This window comes from Equus asinus, chromosome 5 (assembly GCF_041296235.1).
Source record: "Equus asinus isolate D_3611 breed Donkey chromosome 5, EquAss-T2T_v2, whole genome shotgun sequence".
In the NCBI taxonomy this organism is placed as follows: Eukaryota; Metazoa; Chordata; class Mammalia; order Perissodactyla; family Equidae; genus Equus; species Equus asinus.
In genome coordinates, this window is record NC_091794.1 from 78,737,615 (window position 1) to 78,755,816 (window position 18,202).

General features: G+C 56.9%; 3 protein-coding genes, 1 long non-coding RNA gene and 1 other non-coding gene across 13 annotated transcripts in view; 2 read left to right on the top strand and 3 right to left on the bottom strand.

Annotated features, from left to right (window-relative positions):
* LOC139045319 (uncharacterized) overlaps window positions 1-2,602 on the bottom strand; it is a 65,625-nt gene extending 63,023 nt beyond the window's left edge. The window contains exons 1-2 of the long non-coding RNA XR_011503428.1: window positions 1,443-2,602; window positions 574-627 (exon numbers count right to left, since the gene is read on the bottom strand). This is a non-coding gene — a long non-coding RNA (uncharacterized lncRNA). The remainder of the gene's footprint in view (window positions 1-573; window positions 628-1,442) is intronic.
* On the top strand, window positions 1,794-1,909 carry LOC123286164 (U5 spliceosomal RNA). Its single transcript, XR_006528436.1, has one exon. It is a non-coding gene; the product is annotated as a U5 spliceosomal RNA (small nuclear RNA).
* A 1,078-nt stretch (window positions 2,603-3,680) lies between the features above and the next one.
* BTBD19 (BTB domain containing 19) lies at window positions 3,681-9,909 on the bottom strand. 6 transcript variants are annotated; one of them, XM_014828082.3, is made up of 8 exons: window positions 9,387-9,909; window positions 7,909-8,122; window positions 7,759-7,812; window positions 6,280-6,339; window positions 6,105-6,173; window positions 5,897-6,028; window positions 5,665-5,790; window positions 3,681-5,538 (listed from the first exon to the last, which is right to left on the bottom strand). In XM_014828082.3, the coding sequence occupies exons 1-8, from the start codon at window positions 9,470-9,472 to the stop codon at window positions 5,404-5,406; spliced, it is 876 nt and encodes a 291-aa protein (XP_014683568.1). In that variant the 5' UTR covers window positions 9,473-9,909; the 3' UTR covers window positions 3,681-5,403. The 6 variants fall into 6 exon arrangements, 5 of the variants coding, with proteins under 5 accessions (XP_014683568.1, XP_014683567.1, XP_070366144.1 ...); XM_014828081.3 differs by having other exon boundaries at window positions 7,759-8,122; window positions 9,387-9,608; XR_011503431.1 differs by having other exon boundaries at window positions 4,475-5,538; window positions 5,665-5,786; window positions 7,759-8,122; window positions 9,387-9,608.
* Window positions 9,910-10,894: 985 nt separating this feature from the next.
* DYNLT4 (dynein light chain Tctex-type 4) lies at window positions 10,895-12,433 on the top strand. Of its 3 annotated transcripts, none has more exons than XM_044770649.2 (3): window positions 10,895-11,042; window positions 11,461-11,531; window positions 11,633-12,431. In XM_044770649.2, exon 3 carries the CDS (start codon window positions 11,644-11,646, stop codon window positions 12,301-12,303), a length of 660 nt encoding a protein of 219 aa, XP_044626584.2. In that variant the 5' UTR covers window positions 10,895-11,042; window positions 11,461-11,531; window positions 11,633-11,643; the 3' UTR covers window positions 12,304-12,431. The 3 variants fall into 3 exon arrangements, with proteins under 3 accessions (XP_044626584.2, XP_070366148.1, XP_070366147.1); XM_070510047.1 differs by having other exon boundaries at window positions 10,903-11,042; window positions 11,619-12,433; XM_070510046.1 differs by having other exon boundaries at window positions 11,037-11,154.
* Window positions 12,317-17,361, bottom strand: PLK3 (polo like kinase 3). 2 transcript variants are annotated; one of them, XR_011503429.1, is made up of 15 exons: window positions 16,943-17,342; window positions 16,679-16,786; window positions 16,467-16,583; window positions 16,196-16,325; window positions 16,027-16,114; window positions 15,114-15,209; window positions 14,825-15,023; window positions 14,583-14,709; window positions 14,294-14,385; window positions 13,981-14,074; window positions 13,760-13,843; window positions 13,504-13,666; window positions 13,227-13,356; window positions 12,953-13,149; window positions 12,317-12,845 (listed from the first exon to the last, which is right to left on the bottom strand). XR_011503429.1 is itself a non-coding variant. In XM_014828076.3 (15 exons), the coding sequence occupies exons 1-15, from the start codon at window positions 17,150-17,152 to the stop codon at window positions 12,654-12,656; spliced, it is 1,944 nt and encodes a 647-aa protein (XP_014683562.1). In that variant the 5' UTR covers window positions 17,153-17,361; the 3' UTR covers window positions 12,317-12,653. The 2 variants fall into 2 exon arrangements, 1 of the variants encoding a protein (XP_014683562.1); XM_014828076.3 differs by having other exon boundaries at window positions 12,953-13,066; window positions 16,943-17,361.
* Window positions 17,362-18,202: the final 841 nt, after the last annotated feature.

Genomic DNA, 18,202 nt, shown 5'->3' on the forward strand with positions numbered 1-18,202 from the left:
CACGAGGCGTGATCCCACCCAGAGAGCACTGCCTTCTCACACCCCACCCCATCGCGCCCAGGGCCAGAAAATCATCTTCTGACCAAAAGTGAAAAAAATAAAAAGACAGGGCCGGCCTGGTGGCGCAGCGGTTAAGTGCGCATGTTCCGCTTGGCGGCCCGGGGTTCGCCGGTTCGGATCCCGGGTGTGGACATGGCACCGCTTGGCACGCCATGCTGTGGCAGGCGTCCCACGTATAAAGTAGAGGAAGATGGGCACGGATGTTAGCTCAGGGCCAGGCTTCCTCAGCAAAAAGAGGAGGACTGGCTGTAGTTAGCTCAGGGCTAATCTTCCTCAAAAAAAATAAAAATAAAAATAAAAAAAATAAAAAGACTACTGCAGCTGAATCAACACTAAAATGTCTAAAAAGACTTAAGGAAAGCAGGTAGTTGGCTTGGAACCTAGAGGAGGGGGTAAATCCCGCGCACCAAGGGGTAGAGGCTGGATTTGGGTCCAGTAGTGTTTGGGTCACTATGGAGGGGCTTTTGAGTGGCTGGAACAGTGCAAAAGATGTCAGCCCACTGTGCCACTTACCGGCTGGGTGACCTGGGAAAGTTAGCGACTCTCACTGAGATTCAGCATCTTCATCTGTGAAATGAGAAGATTAGAGCTAGCTTGTAGGGTGCTGTCTTTTTCTTTCAGCATTTTCATTGAAATCATTTATGTAAGAAATGACTTGGCATCTCATAGGTGCTCTCTTTTTGTAGCTTGTGCAGATGTTAGCTATGCTGAAAGGTTTTTGCTCTGATTGCATGCTTAGGGAACAACCTGAAACATGGAAGGGTATCCAGTTGGAGTTGGACCACCCCAGGAGTGGTCAGTCTTGAGGCAGTGACTACATCCAACTCTGGGGACAAGTCTTGTCTCTGGGGACAGTGACTGCAGACCAGCCCACCCTGTGTGGCACTTCACACTATTCAGCCCTCTGATTTATATACCCTCTCATGGCTCCCCATCACTGACAAAATCCAAGCCTTTTCCAGGCCTAACTCCATCTAGCCTCTGCCATCACCCCAGCTCTCTCTGCCACAGTGCCAGGCCAGACACACCCTCATTCAGACACACCACACTCTACTCTAGACAGGCTGAATTGCTTTCCCTGTTCACCACCCATAATTTCGCATATGCCATTCCCTCTGCCCAGAACACTTTGCCACCCCTCCTTGGTGAAACCATCCTTCAAGATAAATTGAATGCCATCTCCTCCAGGAGGGGTCATGATGTGCCTTCTACGTGGTCCCACGGCCCCTGCGTGTCTGTGCTCGGCCGTTTCCGCTTCTGTCCCTAGAACTAGGGGCTCCCTGCGGGTATGGAATGATGGGATTGGACAACAATTGAGATTAACACTTCATCCCAGCCTGGTAAGGGACTCCACAGCCGGCGTCGGCGGCACACACCCTTACCTCTCCAGGCAAACCGGGCGCGGTCTCCGGACGTACTCGCAGAGAAGAGAAGCGAGGACTGCGCCCAGGGATCCCCACGGCGCCGCCCCGCCCTGACAGCTGGTGTCGCCGACCAGCCCGTAGCCGCCTGCGATTTGCATACCCATGGTGCACCACGAAAACAACCGGTCCACCGTGCTTGAGTTCCAGCCCCACGGGGACTTGTCCACCGTTATAGGGCATACTGCCCTTTAGAAATATACGGTCTATGTAAATTCCATGCGGGGAGCGCAACCCACGCAGGCACGGAACAACCCTAAGCGTGTTAAGTGTTATCTCGCTCTGGGAGGTTCCAAGCGAAAAACAGCAAGTATACTCTAGTTTCTCTTCAGATCGTATAAATCTTTCGCCTTTTACTAAAGATTTCCGTGGAGAGGAACAATTCTGAGTTTTTGGCCAATTTTTTGAGGCTTCGTTTTTACGAAGCTACTATGTAGTGTTAAATAACAGACCAGTTTTTTCAGTAGGGTGTTCTACTTGCGTGGTGGTTTTCGTGAACGTCGTAAGTCAGTCACTTCAACGCATCGATACGTGGGGTTTGTATCCATCAGGTTGATGTGATGTTACTTGGTTGGATTAACACGGCTCTTTGATTCACTAGAGAGAAATAAACATCGCTCACGTTTTTCTGAGCAGTTTTTCCTTGCGTTACATCAGTAGTGAGTGAAGACAGCAGGTCTTACTTCCTCTTCGACTCCCGGGTTGCCAGCCGGAGAGGACAGCTGAAGGCAGTTTGGTGCGGCTCCTTTCAGTGTGTTTTTATCCCGCACTCTATGCCAGTTTTCCATGCTGAAGATCCAAGGTTCCTTCCCTTAAGGAGCTTAGTTTTTTAGTGGAGCCAAGCACTGAAAAGCCGAGTAAAAACAGAACCCCGGATAAATAATATACGATCTCAGTGAGAAGGGCCGTGAAGAAAACAAGCATATGAGAGAACAGATAGGGCTAGCTACCAAGTGTGTTGTGTCCGTGTGTCCTGGGTCCTCCCTCCCATCTACATCTTCCCAGCAGGGAGCCCGTCTAGTTCTATGACTTTAAGTAAATAACTTCTCATTTCTGATGACTTCCAACTCTACAGCCATCAGCAGGTCCTCTTGACTCCGGTATTCAAAGCATATGCTCCATCCAACCACCCTTTACCTCCTCCCCTGCTCCCACCCTGACCCAAGAAGAGCTCTGATGGATTCATGCAAACGCCTCCTCCCTAACTGCCCTCCCAAACCGCATTCCCACTTTGCCCCAATCCTCCACACACAGCCAACTTATTTTTTTAAATGTAAATCAGATAACACACAGCACTCTCCAGCACAAAGCCCTCGAGACACCTTTCCCCAGGACACCTGGCTAATGCCCTTCCTCCTTCAGGTCCCTACTCCAGTGTTATCTGATCAGAGGTCTACACTCAGCACCCTGTATGGAATAGTCCCACTCCTACCACATTGCTGTTTATCCTCGTAGCCTGCTTTATTTTTGTTCAGAGCACAAACCACTCCCTGAAATTATATCATCCATTAATTTCTTTACCCGTCTGCTGTGTTGCCCCTCCTCGGATGTAAGCTCCATGAGGCAGGGACTTGTTCTCTGATGGATTCCAGGCCCCTAAATCAATGCCTAGCCCATGAGCAATCAATGAATATTTCTGGAATGAATGAATGAATGGATTTATTTTCTAAACATATATATGTTATTTAATCTGTCCCACTAGAGTTCTAAGCAGTTTACAAAATTAATCTTCCTAAGAAGAACACTACTAAATAAATTCTATTAGTATCTCCATTTTATAAACAAGGAAACTGAGGCATAGAAAGATTAAACAGCCTTACTCGAGTCACAAAGCCAGAAAGTGGTGGAGCTGGAATTCAAACCCAGGCAGCCTGGTGTACTCTTTTTTTTTTTTTTTTTTTGAGGAAGATCAGCCCTGAACTAACTACTGCCAATCCTCCTCTTTTTGTTGAGGAAGCCTGGCCCTGAGCTAACATCCGTGCCCATCTTCCTCCACTTCATATGTGGGACACCTACCACAGCATGACTTGCCAAGTGGTGCCATGTCCACACCTGGGATCCGAACTGGCGAACCCCGGGCCACTGAAGCAGAATGTGCGCACTTAACCACTGTGCCACCAATCTGGCCCCAAGCTTGTTTTCCATTTTCATTATCCAAACAATGCGTCAGAAAGTAGTACAGTGGGTAACCACATTTTCAGTCTTGAGGGAGAATGCCAAATAGCTATCTTTAATCCATGTGCAACATATTTTTGTATAAAATCCCTGAGACAGAAGTCTAAGTTGATTTTCTTCCAGATAGTCAATTGTCCCTCATTTTAGACTGATAGTATCTTGTTTTACAGCTCCTTTAACGTCTTTATGGAATAAAATAGCATTTAGATAAGGAAATAAAGTCATCACTGAACATTTACTGAGCACTGATTATTGTGACAGGGACTAGGGAAGCAGAAATGAGTAAGGCACCGCTCCAGGACCTAGGGATCCTTCTCCAGGGAGATTCAGACCCTCAGGAAGACAAAATGTGTAATGAATGAAAGAGGCAGCATGGGGGGTCTTCAATAACCAAGAGAGTAAACCCAGAGCTGGAGGACCAGCGCCTGCAGGACCAGTGAATTCATGCAAAGGTAGCAGCTGAGAGAAGAGCTGCTGATATTTGGAACCACTAGGAATTTTGAGTGCCCTGAAAATGACGCAGATTGTATTTTGTCCTGGGGCAATGGGGTTGGATGTTGAGGGGCTTAAGGGGAGTAGGGCTGACAATCTTAGACAAGTCTGGCTGCAGTGTGGGACATGGAGGAGCGGGGAGTGCCGCTGGAGTGGAGGCAGGAAGACCCCTAAGAGCCTGTTGTAGTGGTTCCTGCCACAGATAGGATTGGCTGAACTGGGGCTGAGAGGCTGAACCAATTGGAAAGATCTTACAGAGGAGGTAAAATAATTTTCTGTCTACGCTCTGAGCTCTTGGCTGAGACCTCTGTAACGAAAGACAGGTTAACGAGACAAAAACAAACAGGAGTTTATTAACATGTATACCTCATGGGAGATACCCAGGGAAAATTTAGTAACTCCCTGAGGCGGCCTAAAATACCTGCTTAAATACCATCTTCAGCAAAAGACAAAAGAAAGAAAAGTGTGGGGAGGCCACCAGGAAAAGCCCGGCCGGCAAGGCTAAGGGTAAGCAGATTTCCGTGGGTGCCGCCTCCACCGAGGAGATTCTCTTGTTAGTCATCCTTCTTTTCCTAGTACAGAGAGGGAGACACCCTTACAAACGATTTCCTTCATAAATTCCCCTTACAAAAGGGTAATTTCTATTGTTTTCACAGCTTCTCCGGTTTCTCAAAATAATCAGCTTAAAATAATCCTTATGCCAAAGAGGCCTATCTTGGGTTGACATATTCTGCTACCCTTCAGCCTCTTAGAAGGTAGATGCCACGGGAGGCAGATGTGAGGAAGAGGAAGAAGGCAAGGATGAGATCCAGGATTCCCGCTGGGACACCCACGGTGATGAAAAACACGACGGGGGGCAGAACTTGGGAAAGACGAGGAGGGAGCTCAATTTTGGGCTAAGTCTGAGGTGTCTGCGGGGCATTTAGAGTGAGGTCTCCAGGAGGCAGGGCTGGAATTAAAGAGGCGGCTGACCTGAGAAGATACGTCAAGAAGGCCCAGGGACCGGGTGCAGAGTCAGGGTATGACGCGAAGGAAATAACTTTTGGGTTTTGGCGGGCGGGGAGCCTGGGCCCAGCCCAAGTCCACGTGCACCCCTCCGGCACCAGCCCCAGGGCGCTGGGCAGGGCAGAGAGCGGTCCTGCCGGCGCCCCGCTCGCAGGGCATGCTGGGAGCAAAAGCCCGCTCCGAGCGCCGAGCTTGTCGGGAGCTGTAGTTTGGGACAGGCCCAGAGTTCCCGGCAAGTCGCGGCCTTTGGTCACTTAAAGGGCAGATCCAAAAAGCGGTGATGCTCCCGGGGCAGGGTTCCTCTCCGGCGGCGGCACCGGGCGCCCCGGGCCGCATCCCCTCTCCGCAGAGCGTGGCACTTCCACGCCTCCACGATCTGCTCCACCTGCAGGGGAAGGCCGGTCATCGTGGTGTCCCGCAGTGCCCCCTCACCCCGCAGACCCTGGGCCGCGTCCCCTGCGCCGTTCCCCACGCTGCTGAGGAGATCTGAGTCTGTTCCCCGCGTCCGCACCGGGATGAGCGGTTCCTGCCGGTTCTGCTCTTCCAGGGCGCTCAGCTCCGCCGGGGCCAGCAAGGCCAATCTCAGCTCCTGCACCACTGGGGCCGCCACCTCGGCCACAGGCCTCTCCAGCACTGCCTGCGAACACCAACCTTGAGCACCTGCCCCGCCGCCCGCTCACCCGTTCCTGTCGCCCGAGCCTCCTTCAGCACCCCCACCTCGCACTCCCGTTAGGCTAGCTCACCGCGCCCACGCGCGCCCAGCTCCGGGCCGCCAGGACCAGCTCAGCCTCGTCCACACAGAGCTTGTCGCTGCGCAGCAGGGGCAGCAACGCGGGTGCCGACAGCTCCAGGAAGCCGCGGGTTCTGAGCGCCTCCTGTGGGTCCGCGAATGGGTCAGGGAGGAGCAGAATGAGGTGTGCGGGGTTGGGAGTATGCAGGTGGGAACTGTACCTGGCTGTGGGCCTCTATGAAGGCTATGCAACGCTCCTGCAGCAGCCCCAGGCCAAAAGTTACGGCAACCTGGGAGCAGAATGACGGAGGTCAGGTTGATGACTGGAGAGGCCATGGAGCCCCAGCCCACCACACTGAGGACTACCTACAAGCCTGTCCAGCAACAAACACCCACCTGCAGGGCCTCACAAACCAGCTCCACATCCAGCACCTTCACCACAAACTCCAGGCACAGCTGGAAACAGAAATGAATATGGGTTGTGCTGAGGTGTCCCTGCTCCAAGACCCCAGACCCACCCCAGAAGCAGTGAGCAGGGCTGGAGCAGGTCCCTGGCAGCCCCAGGCCCTTCCTGACCTCCCAGGCCGGGGGAGGCCGGCAATCACCAGGATCTGAGACTGGGCAAGCCCGGGCGGGGTGGGGGGAACAACGCTGGGAGGACACATGGACTAGGGATTAGCAGGGCCAAGCCCAGCAGCCCCCCCTCCAGCACATTCCCCACTAATCAGACTAGATAAGAGCCATTCAAAATCCCACTCTCAGGGGGCCGCCCTGTGGCCCTGTGGTTAAGTTCATGGGCTTTGCTTTGGCGGCCCAGGGTTTCACCAGTTCGGATCCTGGGCGCGGACATGGCACCACTCATCAGGTCATGCTGAGGCAGCATCCCACATGCCACAACTAGAAGGACCCACAACTAAAAATACACAACTGTGTACCAGGGGGGCTTTGGGGAGAAAAAGGAAAAATAAAAATCTTAAAAAAAAAAAAAATCCCACTCTCCCTTTCTTTCAGGATGCTACGAAGACACTTCTGTTTTAACCAGAAACTTGAATTTCATCCATGACAGCTCCCTCTCACCCTCACGTCCAGAAAAGCACTGGCTCGTGCCAGTTCCACTTCTCTCAAAGCCACGCGCCTCACTCTTGGGCTTCCGCTGCCACCCCACCCCCACTAGCCTGGTGAGCCCCCCCTACCTCTCCCAGTCCCTCTCCCCTTAGCTGCCAAATCCTCACTCACCTGAAACCTCCAGTGACTCTCCACTGCCCTCTGGGTCAAAGAAGCCCAAATTCTTGAAGATCCTGCATGACCAGCCCCTGGCACCCTCTCCAATCTCATCTCTCCCTCCTCTCCTCTCACATTCTAAGTCCAGCCCCACTAAATGTCTCACTAGCTCCTTTTGTGCCTCTGTGACTAGAATGCCATCTTTCCATTCCCCCTATGAACAAACTCCTATCAATTCTACCTGATCCAACACAAATGTTTCCTCCTCCAGGAAGCCTTCCCCTCCTCTCTCCCTGGTGGCAAGACTAGAGACACCCTCCGTACAGTCTCAGCACCTTTTACCCTCACCCATCACACTTCTTATGCCACCGAGTGAAGAGTTTTCATGTGTCTGTCTCTTTGAAGAACAGGAATAGGGGCTAACTTATCCTGGCATCTACAGCACCAGCCATAAACACCCCCTATGCCTCCACGGCACACACGTATCCTTTTGCACACAGGCCCACACAAATGTCTATTCACACAGAGAGACACCCATAATTCTCTCTGTATTGGTCCATATTCCTCTCCAAGCCAGAATATGTGTGAGGCAGGGTATGAACTGAACCCATAAAAGGCAAGGGAAGCGAGCCAGGGCCTGGCACATAAACGCACCTCACGCAGTTCCTCCAGCCCATACTCCAAAGCCGCAGTCAGCACCTCCAGCACCTGCAGAGGGGGTGGTTGCCGGAAAGGAAGGGAGTTCCCCTTGTCCCTCAGCCCATCGCCTCCCTCGCCACCCAGCCCTCTGCCCGATGGGCTCACAGAGTGGCGGTGCAGCTTGACACTGTTGGTGTACAGGAACTCCAGCACTGCCAGGAAGGCCTCGGCTGGCACAGTGCTTAGGACCACGGGGCTAGGCAGCCCGGGGCCCAGCTCTGGGCCCAGAAGTCGCTGGAAGAAGTTGCATCTACAGGCCAATAAGCACCGGTGGGCAAACACCTCCTGCCGTTCTTGACCGACCACAAAGCGAACATCACTGTGGGGAGAGGGGCAGAGAGCCAGGGGAGAAGAGGCCAGAGGCTAGGGTGCAACTCTAGGCTTAGACTTGGCCCACTCGGGGCCTTCGTTTTCTTGTCCGTCGTAGAAGAGACAGGGCTTAGTCCTTCCAGCTGAAGGTCTGGGACACACAGGCCTGGGTTCTTGTCCCAGCTCCACCCTATGATACCTCAGCAAGTGACTTCCAACCTTGGAATCTCAGGTTCCTCACCCATGAAATGGCATGGTAATCCTAAACCCTCAAGTCTCAGAGGAGCTGGCTATGCTTGATCACTGAGGGAGCACCAGGGCTGATGCAAGACTGATCCCACATACCCCCCTCCCCACCTCCTCCCCCTATGAAGGGAAGCTCTTCCTTCATAGACTGCAAAGTCAGCTTTTTTCAGCCTCCTCCAGGCAGGAGGGGGTGGAGGTGCAGAGTGCACTGGCAGCAAACTGACACGGCAGGCAGTGATGCAAAATCATGAGGCCAAACCACATTTTCCATCTTCATGATCACTTCCGGCCCCAGCCTCTGGGCCTCTGAACAACATAAGGGGCAGGAGGGTGAAGATGAAGCATGAGCTTCCTGGAGACTCCTAGTCCCAGGTCCAAGCCCTGGGGTTCCCACTACTTAGATCAGACTGCAATCCTCAAAGCAGTAGGGTTATTTGAGTCACCAGCAGTTGGGGAGGAGCCCAGCTCCAAGGCAGTGTGGACAGAAAGCTGCATTCTAGTTCTACTGACCAGCCCTGCCCCACACTCCATCCCTGCTTTCAGACATCACTAGCACCCAGAGAGCCCCAGGCAGCAGCCTTGAATCACTTCCTGTCTGAGACTGACTCAATCTCTAGAGCTTTGTTCCTCTTGTGAAGCCCCAGTTCCCAGAACAGGGTCATCTGCTCCTCTGCCTCCCCAGGGAAGGACTCAAATTACATCCCATCTCTCAGGATCCAGAGGGCAGAGGGCTCTTCTTCTCTGCCAGGAGCCCAAGATCCAAAAAAGGAAGGCCTTTGCCTGAGGTCACACAGCCACTCCAGGCTCCAGCTCCCAGTGCCCCCCTCTAGCTCTCAGGATATCGCGGACACTGAGTGACCAGCAGCCATCCTCTCCACGTGACTTCCCCAGACTGAGTTCACCAGGGAAGAGGGTCAAGTCCTAATTCCCCACCTCTGCATTACCCAAGCTTCCTCAGAGTCATGGGGCCCAGCAGAGGAAGCTAGGGAAAACCCAGACAGGAAGCCAGGGAAAACCCACTTCCTCACCTGTATAGGGGATTGTTGATGAGGCTTCGGAGTGCTGTGGAAAAGGGCGCAGACTCCCCATGCACAACCAGTCCTGGGATCTCCATGGGTGGGGCGGGGCAGGGGAGTAAGCGGGTGGAATACCCTAGGAGGCCTCTTGTCTGTTGGTCTGTGGGAGGCGGTAGAAGGGAAGGAGCAGGAGGCCTGGCCAGGCCCTAGAGCTGGTAAGGAGACTAGAAAGGCTTGAGAGGGAGGGGCAGGAGCTTGGGAGGCCGATTGCCCAGAAACTAAAGTTTAGAGACCAGGCAAGAGAGGCCCAGGTTCCTGAAGAAGGCATCAGAGGCCGGTGGAGGAGGCAAGAGGCTCGGCTTGGGGATGGGAACTCAGGGAGGGGGCCAAGAGAGGCCAAGGTGGAGTGGACAGGATCGGGGAGGAGAGGCAGGCGGTGGATGAGGCCCCAGTTGGGAGCCTGCCCAGGCAGCCGGGGTGGGAAGCCTGTGAGTTTCCACGGAAACTGGAGCCCAGCCTGAGAGGAGGCCCCGCCCATCTCCCACAGGCACTGGGAAAACTTTAGCCCTCAGAGGAGCCCTGAGCAGACAGAGGGTCTTAGCACCCATGGTCCCTGCCTGTCCTGGGTTCAGAGTTCAAACTCCCTGTCCCTCCTAACCCTCCCCGCACATGTACACAAGGTCAAGATCAGGATAGCCAGGCCTGGGGAACCCCCTCCACAGGGAAAGTCCTCACCCCCATGGACAGTCAGGGACCAGACCTGGCTTGTTTGGGAGGGGGCAGTCTTGTCCCTCCCCAAGGTGGGTCAGGTGAGGAAGTGTCAGCTCTGACACAGGTGTCATGGCCTCTGGCATCCCTGAAATGCAACCGCGGTGGGCGGGGCAATCTGGGCACTATGGCACACAAGAGGTGTGGCCAGCTGGGGACAAGCCCCAGGACGTTGGGTCAGCAGGGGTCAGGAGGCTGCCAAGTGGAGTCACGACTGTTGCATCAGGTCTGGCTGCCACCAGCAGAGCCGACAGACCTCCCCTCCCCCTGCTCACAGCCTTGAGCTGAGGAAGTCATCCAAGCCCCACCCTAGCGGAAATGTTTGTCCTTGTTGAGGCTGATGGAGAGACGATAGAACCATGACGTGCTCCTTCCTGTGGGCCTGAATCCTGATTCCTGAGCAGCCACCCTCACAGCCTCAAGGTCTCCCCATATCCCAGGCCTCTGCAACTTGCTCACAGGATTGAAGAGCCAGGCTTCACAAGGGTAGAAATAGACAGTGGCTCAAACGGGGGGGAGGACACCTTTCTGACCAGAGCCCCTCTCCATCTGCCGCCTCAGTTGTCCTTGTCACGGTAGTATGCCCCTGGGGTCTAAACCCCTGCTGTCCCCTCTCCCCTTATGACTCGGGCACCCCGCATTGAGCATGTGCTCGTGGTAGTACACTCCCAGGTTAAGCCAGAGCCAGGACTGGAGGGAGGGAACCAGGAAGGGAGGAGTGCTTGCCCAGCAACCCATGGCAACCCCACAACACAGGCAAGGGGCCCTTATCCTCCCACCTGCCCATCAGGACTGTGGAGCTAGGAGAGAGCTCGGAGGCCAAAGGCTGCAGGTGACTCAGGTGCCTGTGAGAGTTTCGGTCGGGAGAAGAGGGCAGCCATCCCAGAAGTGATTCTGGAGGTAGGACCAGAGGCCAAAAGCAGAGGGTGGAAGGAGCTTCCTGAGTCACCTGTCCCCAGCCTCAGCCAGTTACGGGGGAGATCTTTGTGCCAGCCACCCCAGGAGCAGGCAGGTGTGGAAGATGGCTGGATTCAACACCCACAGGGCTAGAAGGATCCATGGGGTTGAAAGAGTTGGGTCTGTCTGTCCCTCCCCTGTGGTTAGGGGTTGGAGGCACCATCTAGCTGGGGCAAAGGGCAGATATAGCTTCCCCTTCTCCTGCTGGCGAAGTCAGGGGGAATGGAGAACAGGAGGTGTACTGAGAGCTCATGAGCTAACCTCCACAGTGCCCGCGGGGGGAAAGTGGGGCTCAAGGGCAGGGACTAGCCCCAGATGACAATCTGAGCAGCATCTCTTCCCTTGCTTATGTCCCTAACAGCCCTTAACCTCTAAGCACCTAGGAATCCACACAGCCCCGGACTATTTGATTCACCTGTCCCAAAAACACAGGTAAGAGGTTAGGGGTAAAAACCCTTATCACCGAGTAAGAGACAAGTTGGTGCACAAGGAAGGCCAGTGAAGGCCATCCTGTCCAAGTGTGGGTCTTCCAGGCGGCAGGTCCATGGCTGGCAGGCCTGTGCTCCCCGGACTCCAGGAGGAGGAGACTGCCAAAGATCCTGGGCCGAAACTGTCACCGGTGCGGCCCCCAGGCCGCCTGCCCAGCATTGATGAGGCCCGACCAGCAGGCCCGGGCCCGGCCTCCCGCCGCAGCTCCATACTGGGCCTGGTCTCGTCCTTTTCACGCCGCAACTCACTGGCCGGACCAGGCCCGGGTCCCGAGGTTCGGCGTCCGTCGCTGGGCCCCGTGCCCCCTCTAGGTTCGCGGGTCAGCTTCTCGGGGTTGCCCCTGGCGCCGACGCGTCGCCTGGCGCCCTCTTACCGCATGGAGCCGGCGCCAGGGCAGCGCTGGGAGGTCGCGCGCGCGCAGCGGGCACTGGAGGCGGCGCTGGCCGCGGGGCTGCGCGACGCGCGCTACTCGGGCGCCGAGGCCGGGCCGCTGGCGCGGGAGCTGTGCGAGCTGGTGCGCGTGCGCGTGCGCGAGCTCAGCCCGCCGCGCTACAAGCTGGTGTGCAGCGTGGTGCTGGGGCCGCGCAGCGGCCAGGGTGTGCGCGTGGTCAGCCGCGCGCTCTGGGACGCGGCGCGCGACTGGCTGGCCTCCGCCACGTTCACCAACGCCACGCTCTTCGCCGTGGCCACGGTCCACGGGCTCTACTGCGAGTGAGGAGGCCTCGAGATTCTGCAAAACCGTTTATTCTCCCAGGAAAAAGCCTTCCCTGGGGCCCCCATCTGAATAAATAAATGTCTGTCAATAAATAAAAGTGGTCCATAAATAACGCCCCCTAGCTGGGGGCTAAGGCTCAGGTTTTTCTTGGAGAAGGGGTTGGAGGCAGTTAGGACAGGTAGCCTCCAACCCCAGTAAAGCTGGTCCCTGATTCCCTGGGGGATTTGGCCCAGAGCCCCCAGTGAGGCACCAAAGAGACAGGGAGGGCCATAAAGGCAAGGGCCAGAGCCCCACAGGCACAGGCCTCAGGCCCGAGGGCTCGGGTGGCCGCCTGCTCTGCGGGTTGGGGCCTAGGCTGGGCAGCGGTCACGGAGCAGGCGCAGAGCATAGCCCAACCGCTGCCGCAGGTCTGGGGAGCAGCCCAGCTGTCGAAGGTGGGAGGCGAGGTAAGTGCAGGCGCTGCGATTGCGGGCCACAAAAGTCACCAGGAGAGGCTCCCAGCCACTAAGGATCAGCTTGGTGTGGTCTCCATAGAAGTTCACCTGTGCACGGGAGGTGGCACTGATCAGAGCCTAGGCCCAGGTCCAGTTTCCTCCCCAGCACCCTGGGCCTCCCAGACCTTCCCCCCAACTCCAGGAGAGGCTCTTACCTGGACGGTGCCATCACTAAACAGCATGAGTAGGGCCTGCTCAGTCTTGACCCACTGCAGCAGAAGTGGGGGGACAGGCACCTCCACTTCTTCCACACTGGGCAGATCTCCACCCTGGGAGCAACGGCAGGTCACTTGTCTCACGTAAGTCAGGCCCCTCCCCATCGATGTCTCCCTTAGAGGTTCAGCCTCTAGCACTGAGCACCCCCCAAAGGAGAAGAGGAAGGGATCAGGATGTGTTAGTCCTCAATGTGCCCCACCCCAGTCCACACACCTTCATGAGGCGCTGCTCCATGTAGGAGGCGAAATAGCGCAGGACACCCAGCTGAGGCTGCAGGGCCCGGGGCACAGCACCCACGGAGAAGGAGAAGTGCTTTGTGCTGGTGGGGTTGTAGTGCACAGTCCTGGAGGGGAGGAGACAGAGGTCAGAGGGAGCCCTGCACCAACACCCCTCCAAGAGACCCCAGGCCCCCGAGCCTGGGAGCACACGCCAAGGTGCAGCCCTGCTGGGGACAATGGTCTGGATACAAGGCCCCCCTAACAGCACTTACTTTCTGTTGGCTGACAGGGCCATGTGTGTGCCATTGTTGAAGAGCACAGCCACACGGCGGCTGGACAGCTGATATCCAAAGCCAAACTTGTTGGAGTAGTCAACCCACTTGCTGACCCACACCAGAGGCTCTGGCTGTGCCAGGGGAGCCGGGTTCTGTTCCGCTGCCGTGGGAGAGGAAGGAGAGAGGACCTGTTCCTGGCTGCCCAGCCAAAGAACTCCCACCACCATTCAGGAGTATCAGGCTCCACCCATACCTGGGGGCATGAAGGCCAGGCAGTTTCTCAGAGCACAGAGGGCTGACTCTACCACTGTGGCCACAGTCAGACCTTCTTCAAACCCTGAAGGGAACAGAGCACTGGGGATCAGGCATTAGCTCCCGAGGACCCAGGCCATATCCCTCTGCCGTCTGCTTCCCTCTCCTGCCTGGCCTCAGCCACAGCCACCTCTAGCACCTCTCATTCTCCAGGCTGCTCACCATCTCCACTACTCGCCAATGTCCCACGCGGTGAGCTGTCTTCAAGTGCTGTCTCTACCAGGCTGACGGGGGCTGGACCAGAAGCTGCTGGAGCCTGGGGGGTTGGGTAGGGGAAGGCCCCGAAAGCCACATCATTGAGAGTCCCTGGCCCAGCCCTGCCCTGGCACCCAAGGTCAGCCCCGCCTGGCTAATGAGGCACAGCCAATTAGGCCACCACGAGGCCAGGTGCTTCACCAGCCTCTTTTATCCCGGGCTTCGAGCAGCTGCTACGGTGGGGGTGAGTCAGGGAACACTGCCCACGTGAGCACCTCACCTCGGGCCTGGCATCCTGATGACCAATGGATGTCCGAGTGAGGCCATTCACCAGACAGGACACCTCGTCCCGCTCCTCGGGATGGTTCTTACCTGAGTGGGGGGAGACACAGCCCTCAGTATCCTGCCCAGCCCCGCTGGTTCCCACGGGGATGCTACAGTTAGGCAAGCCCAAGTGCCTGTGTAACACACTCTCCCCAGGGGTCACAGGCACTCCACACCCTCACAAGGTATCTAACAAGCCCCCCTGCCACTCTGTACCCTCAAAACCCCTGACATTCCAGACTCACTCTTGTTCTTCTTCCTGCCAAAGAGGCTCTTAGTGACTTTGACAAACAAAATCTTAGCTGCATTAAGGGGTATCAGGTCCGGGACTGTCACACAGCTGCTGACAGGGAGCCGGTCGGGGGTGTAGCCCTGAAGAGGAAGTCATGTGAGTAGAGAAAAGAGGCCCCAGGGGTCCTGTCACCTGCTACCCTTCAATTCCCTGAGAATATGCAGACTAGACTTAGGTGTCTGCTAAGCCGGAGACCTTGGTAAAGAAGTCATGGCGCAGGATCTGGTCAATTGAGGGGCGGTCTTGGGGCGAGGCTCGAAGGATGGCGGCCAGGAGCTGCCGCGCAGGCAGTGAGAGGCTGGCGGGCAGCGTGTAGTGGACCTGTTTGATGCAGCGGTACGTCTCCTTCAGGTCAACTGTCTCAAAGGGGGGGCTCCCACATAGCAGCGTGTACCTGTGGGGCAGAGAGAAGTGGGTCAGGAGTAGAGCGGAAGGTATGCCCCACTCGTCCACACACCTGTGTGCAGATGACCCTGAGACTCACATGACACAGCCCAGGGACCACACGTCTGCCTCGGGGCCGTGGCCCTGCCTCTGCAGCACTTCCGGAGCCACATAGTTGGGGGTGCCACAGATGGTCCTGAAAAGGGGTAGGGAGGAGGAGAGGGGAGGGTTCAGACCCAGCCTGGCTAGCCCCCCCATCCCTGCCCCCCACTGTGAGTCCAGACAAAGCAGCTGCCTGTCACCAAAGGCCAGAAAACTCCTGCTTGTCCTGGGACAATGGATGCTGGGGATGGCAGCTGAGTCTCCACCCACCCGCCTGGCCCAGCTGCTCAGCTGCTCTGCAGGACACGGGGAGGCCCTGACCCCCAGCCCGGTCCCCTCCTCCAGGGTCAACAGAGGATCCATCACTGATCCCTTCCTCCTTCCCCCACTCCTGTCTGTCAGACACCCATACAGGCTGTCACCTCCTACAGTCTGTGCCACACACACCAACACCAGCTGTCACATCCCTCATAAACACGCATCTGCCACATGTGCTATCCATGTCACTCATACCCAGTCATCGTGGCCACAGCAGGGTCTTTTTACACAGACACAGGGTGTCATGTCCTGCCGTCTCCATACTCTCAGTCTGTCTCACACACACATTGCTTACGTCACCTTCCCCTATCCACACACAGGATCAGTCATATTCCTCCAAGAATCCTTACACCCCCATCTGTCTCAGGGACTCAGACATCCATAGGACCCTCAGCCTCTCCACCAGTCCCGGTAACCCAGGCTGCCACTCCATCTTCATACATACACACAAACAGCCCATTATGCCTTCCCCACCTATCTCACACACACATCAGGAAGTCATCCCACCTCCCACATACATACACACTATCTGTCTTGCACGTCATCCCTGTCACATACCGACTGTGGCCACCCCCCCGCCCCCAAACACTCACTTCTTCCTCTGCTCCGGGGGCTCCAACCGGGTTGCCAGCCCAAAATCCCCCATTTTCAGTTCCATGTTCTCGGTGATAAAAAAGTTTCCTGGACGGGGGCAGAGAAGTGTGTCAGACTCCTTTCTCTCTGCCTCCCCGCACCCCCATCCTGCTGGCCCAGGAGTCTCACCCAGCTTGAGGTCTCGGTGCAAGATGCCCTTCTGGTGCAAGTACTTGAGTCCGGAAAGGATCTGCCGCAGGTAGTAGCGCACCTCGGGCTCCAACAGGGTGTGCCGGGCCTTCCAGATGTGGGCCAGAGACTGTGGAGAGCGCCTACCTCAGCCCCTGGTCCGCCCTCCCCGACCCTCCCTCCACCTGTCCTTGCTGCGGAAGAGTCAGGGCTCCAGGTTTGAATCTTAAGGCTCCCTTTCCCTCGCCACCGCCGCCATCACCTCCCTCACCTTTCGGCTGCAGAGCTCCAGGAAAATGTATATATTGTCAGCATCCTCAAAGTGGTGCGAGAAACGCACGATGTGGCGGTGCTGCAGGCCGCGGTGAAGCTCAATCTCGTTTAGGATCTGTAATGGGGGCACGAGGTTGTTATCCTTCAAGGACTCCAACGCCACCGTCCCCACTCCACCCCTTGTCCACTTGGCCTGGGCCCCGGGCCCACCTTCTCGCGCTGATGCGGCTTGGTGATGCGGCTCTGCGAGATGACTTTGACCGCGTAGGCATTGCCGGTCTCTCTGTCAGTGGCCTCATAGCACCGGGCGAAGCCCCCCTAGGAGGAGGGGGCATCAGGCAGGACGTTCCAGCGGAGGCCAGATCTGACCCGCAGATGTCCCCGCGCGGAGGACAAGCGCTCCCACCCCGCCTGGCGCTGGTAGAGGCAAGCAGGGCCTCTCTCCACCCTCGCTAGCACCACCCCCCAGCTTACCTTGCCCAACAGGCGGCCTTTGAAGTAGGTGCGGCCGCTGCACGGGTCCGTGATGAGGCGCCCAGAGTCCGGCGCCGGCGGCGAGGCCAGCATCTCTAGCTCAGGTCCGGGCATGGCACTCGGAGGCGGCCCGGGCCCGGCGGGTGGCGCGGGCGGGGCGGCCGCACGCGGGAAGGGGCGCGGGGACAGGAAGCCGGCGGCAGGCTCCATGCTGGCGGCGCGTCGCAGCGCAGGCCGGGCTTGTTCTCGATTCCGCCCGGCCCGGGCCACGCGTGGCGCTGCCTGGATTTGCTACGCTGCGCTCGCGCCCGAGGGAGCCGGGCGTATTTATCAATGAACGCCAGCACCCTCCCCGGCGTGTAGTCATTAAGAGCCCGCCCCCTTCCTGGCGGCGAGTCACAGGGAAGCCACGCCCCTCCCCTGGCTTTACGTCATCAAGAAGCTCCTCCTCCCACCCGACTCGCCTCGAGGCCCCGCCTCCTGCTCACGGCTTAAAGACGCAGGCTATACTGCCACTCTCCGTGCGGGTGTGAACAGGTCGTAGGGTCCAGCCGTTTCCCCGTCCCCGCACCACCCTGCCCTGGTGGCTGACAGTCCCGCTAACAGTCGCCCCCTTCTTTCCCCGTCCATCGGGGTTTATGCTGGGCATAAGTGGGCAGTGGAGCTGGGCATCTGGGCAGCCTCCCCAGTAACTAGATGTACTTGGGGGAAGTGGCGCGACGCTCGCTTTCCCCTTTAAGCGCGCGGGACCGTGCGCTCTTCCTAGGCTCTTGGCAAGAGCGCCCAGGCCCAGCCCAGTGCTGCCCCCTTTAGGGCCTGGAAGGAATTGCACACTCCTGAGCCTGGCTTGCGGGGTCGCATTGGGGGGGTGGGGCTGCCATGTTAAATTTTGGGGTCAAGCAGAGTTTGGCATTCAATGCTTTTACTATGCGCCTGGCTGCATCTTCTGATACCCACTCCCACACTCTTGAGCGGCAGATCTTAGGTTCTAGCAGGGTCTCCTGTTCCCTTTCCCTAAAAACACCCGCTGCCCTAAGCCCGCAGCCAAATGGCTAGAAAGTGAAGAATGGGAATTGGATTTTCTCAAATCTAGCGATGGACAATTGGGCAGGTGGTCCCGAGGCCATCTGGACTCCTAGACCCCTGGTCCATGTTCTCCCTTCCCAGAGCCAGAGACAGACAGAGATGGGGTCTTAACCCCTCTGGAGTGTTTGTCCTAGGATCACAGGCTTCCTCCTGGCCTTCTTGTCCTTCGTGCCT

Bases quoted from the DNA above. Each gene is read 5' to 3' on its own strand.
- DYNLT4 (XM_044770649.2), top strand. From the start codon at position 11,644: ATGGCTGGCAGGCCTGTGCTCCCCGGACTCCAGGAGGAGGAGACTGCC.
- BTBD19 (XM_070510042.1), bottom strand. From the start codon at position 9,472: ATGGAGATCCCAGGACTGGTTGTGCATGGGGAGTCTGCGCCCTTTTCC. The intron at 6,174-6,279 runs GTGGGTGTTTGT...TTCTGCTCCCAG, and splicing joins TGGTTTGTGAGGCCCTGCAG to GTTGCCGTAACTTTTGGCCT. The intron at 6,029-6,104 runs GTACAGTTCCCA...GCGGACCCACAG, and splicing joins TCATAGAGGCCCACAGCCAG to GAGGCGCTCAGAACCCGCGG.
- PLK3 (XM_014828076.3), bottom strand. From the start codon at position 17,152: ATGGAGCCTGCCGCCGGCTTCCTGTCCCCGCGCCCCTTCCCGCGTGCG. The intron at 16,326-16,466 runs GTGAGGGAGGTG...CGCTCTCCACAG, and splicing joins TGGAGCTCTGCAGCCGAAAG to TCTCTGGCCCACATCTGGAA. The intron at 13,667-13,759 runs GTATGGGTGGAG...CTCCCACGGCAG, and splicing joins CCTGGCCTTCATGCCCCCAG to CGGAACAGAACCCGGCTCCC.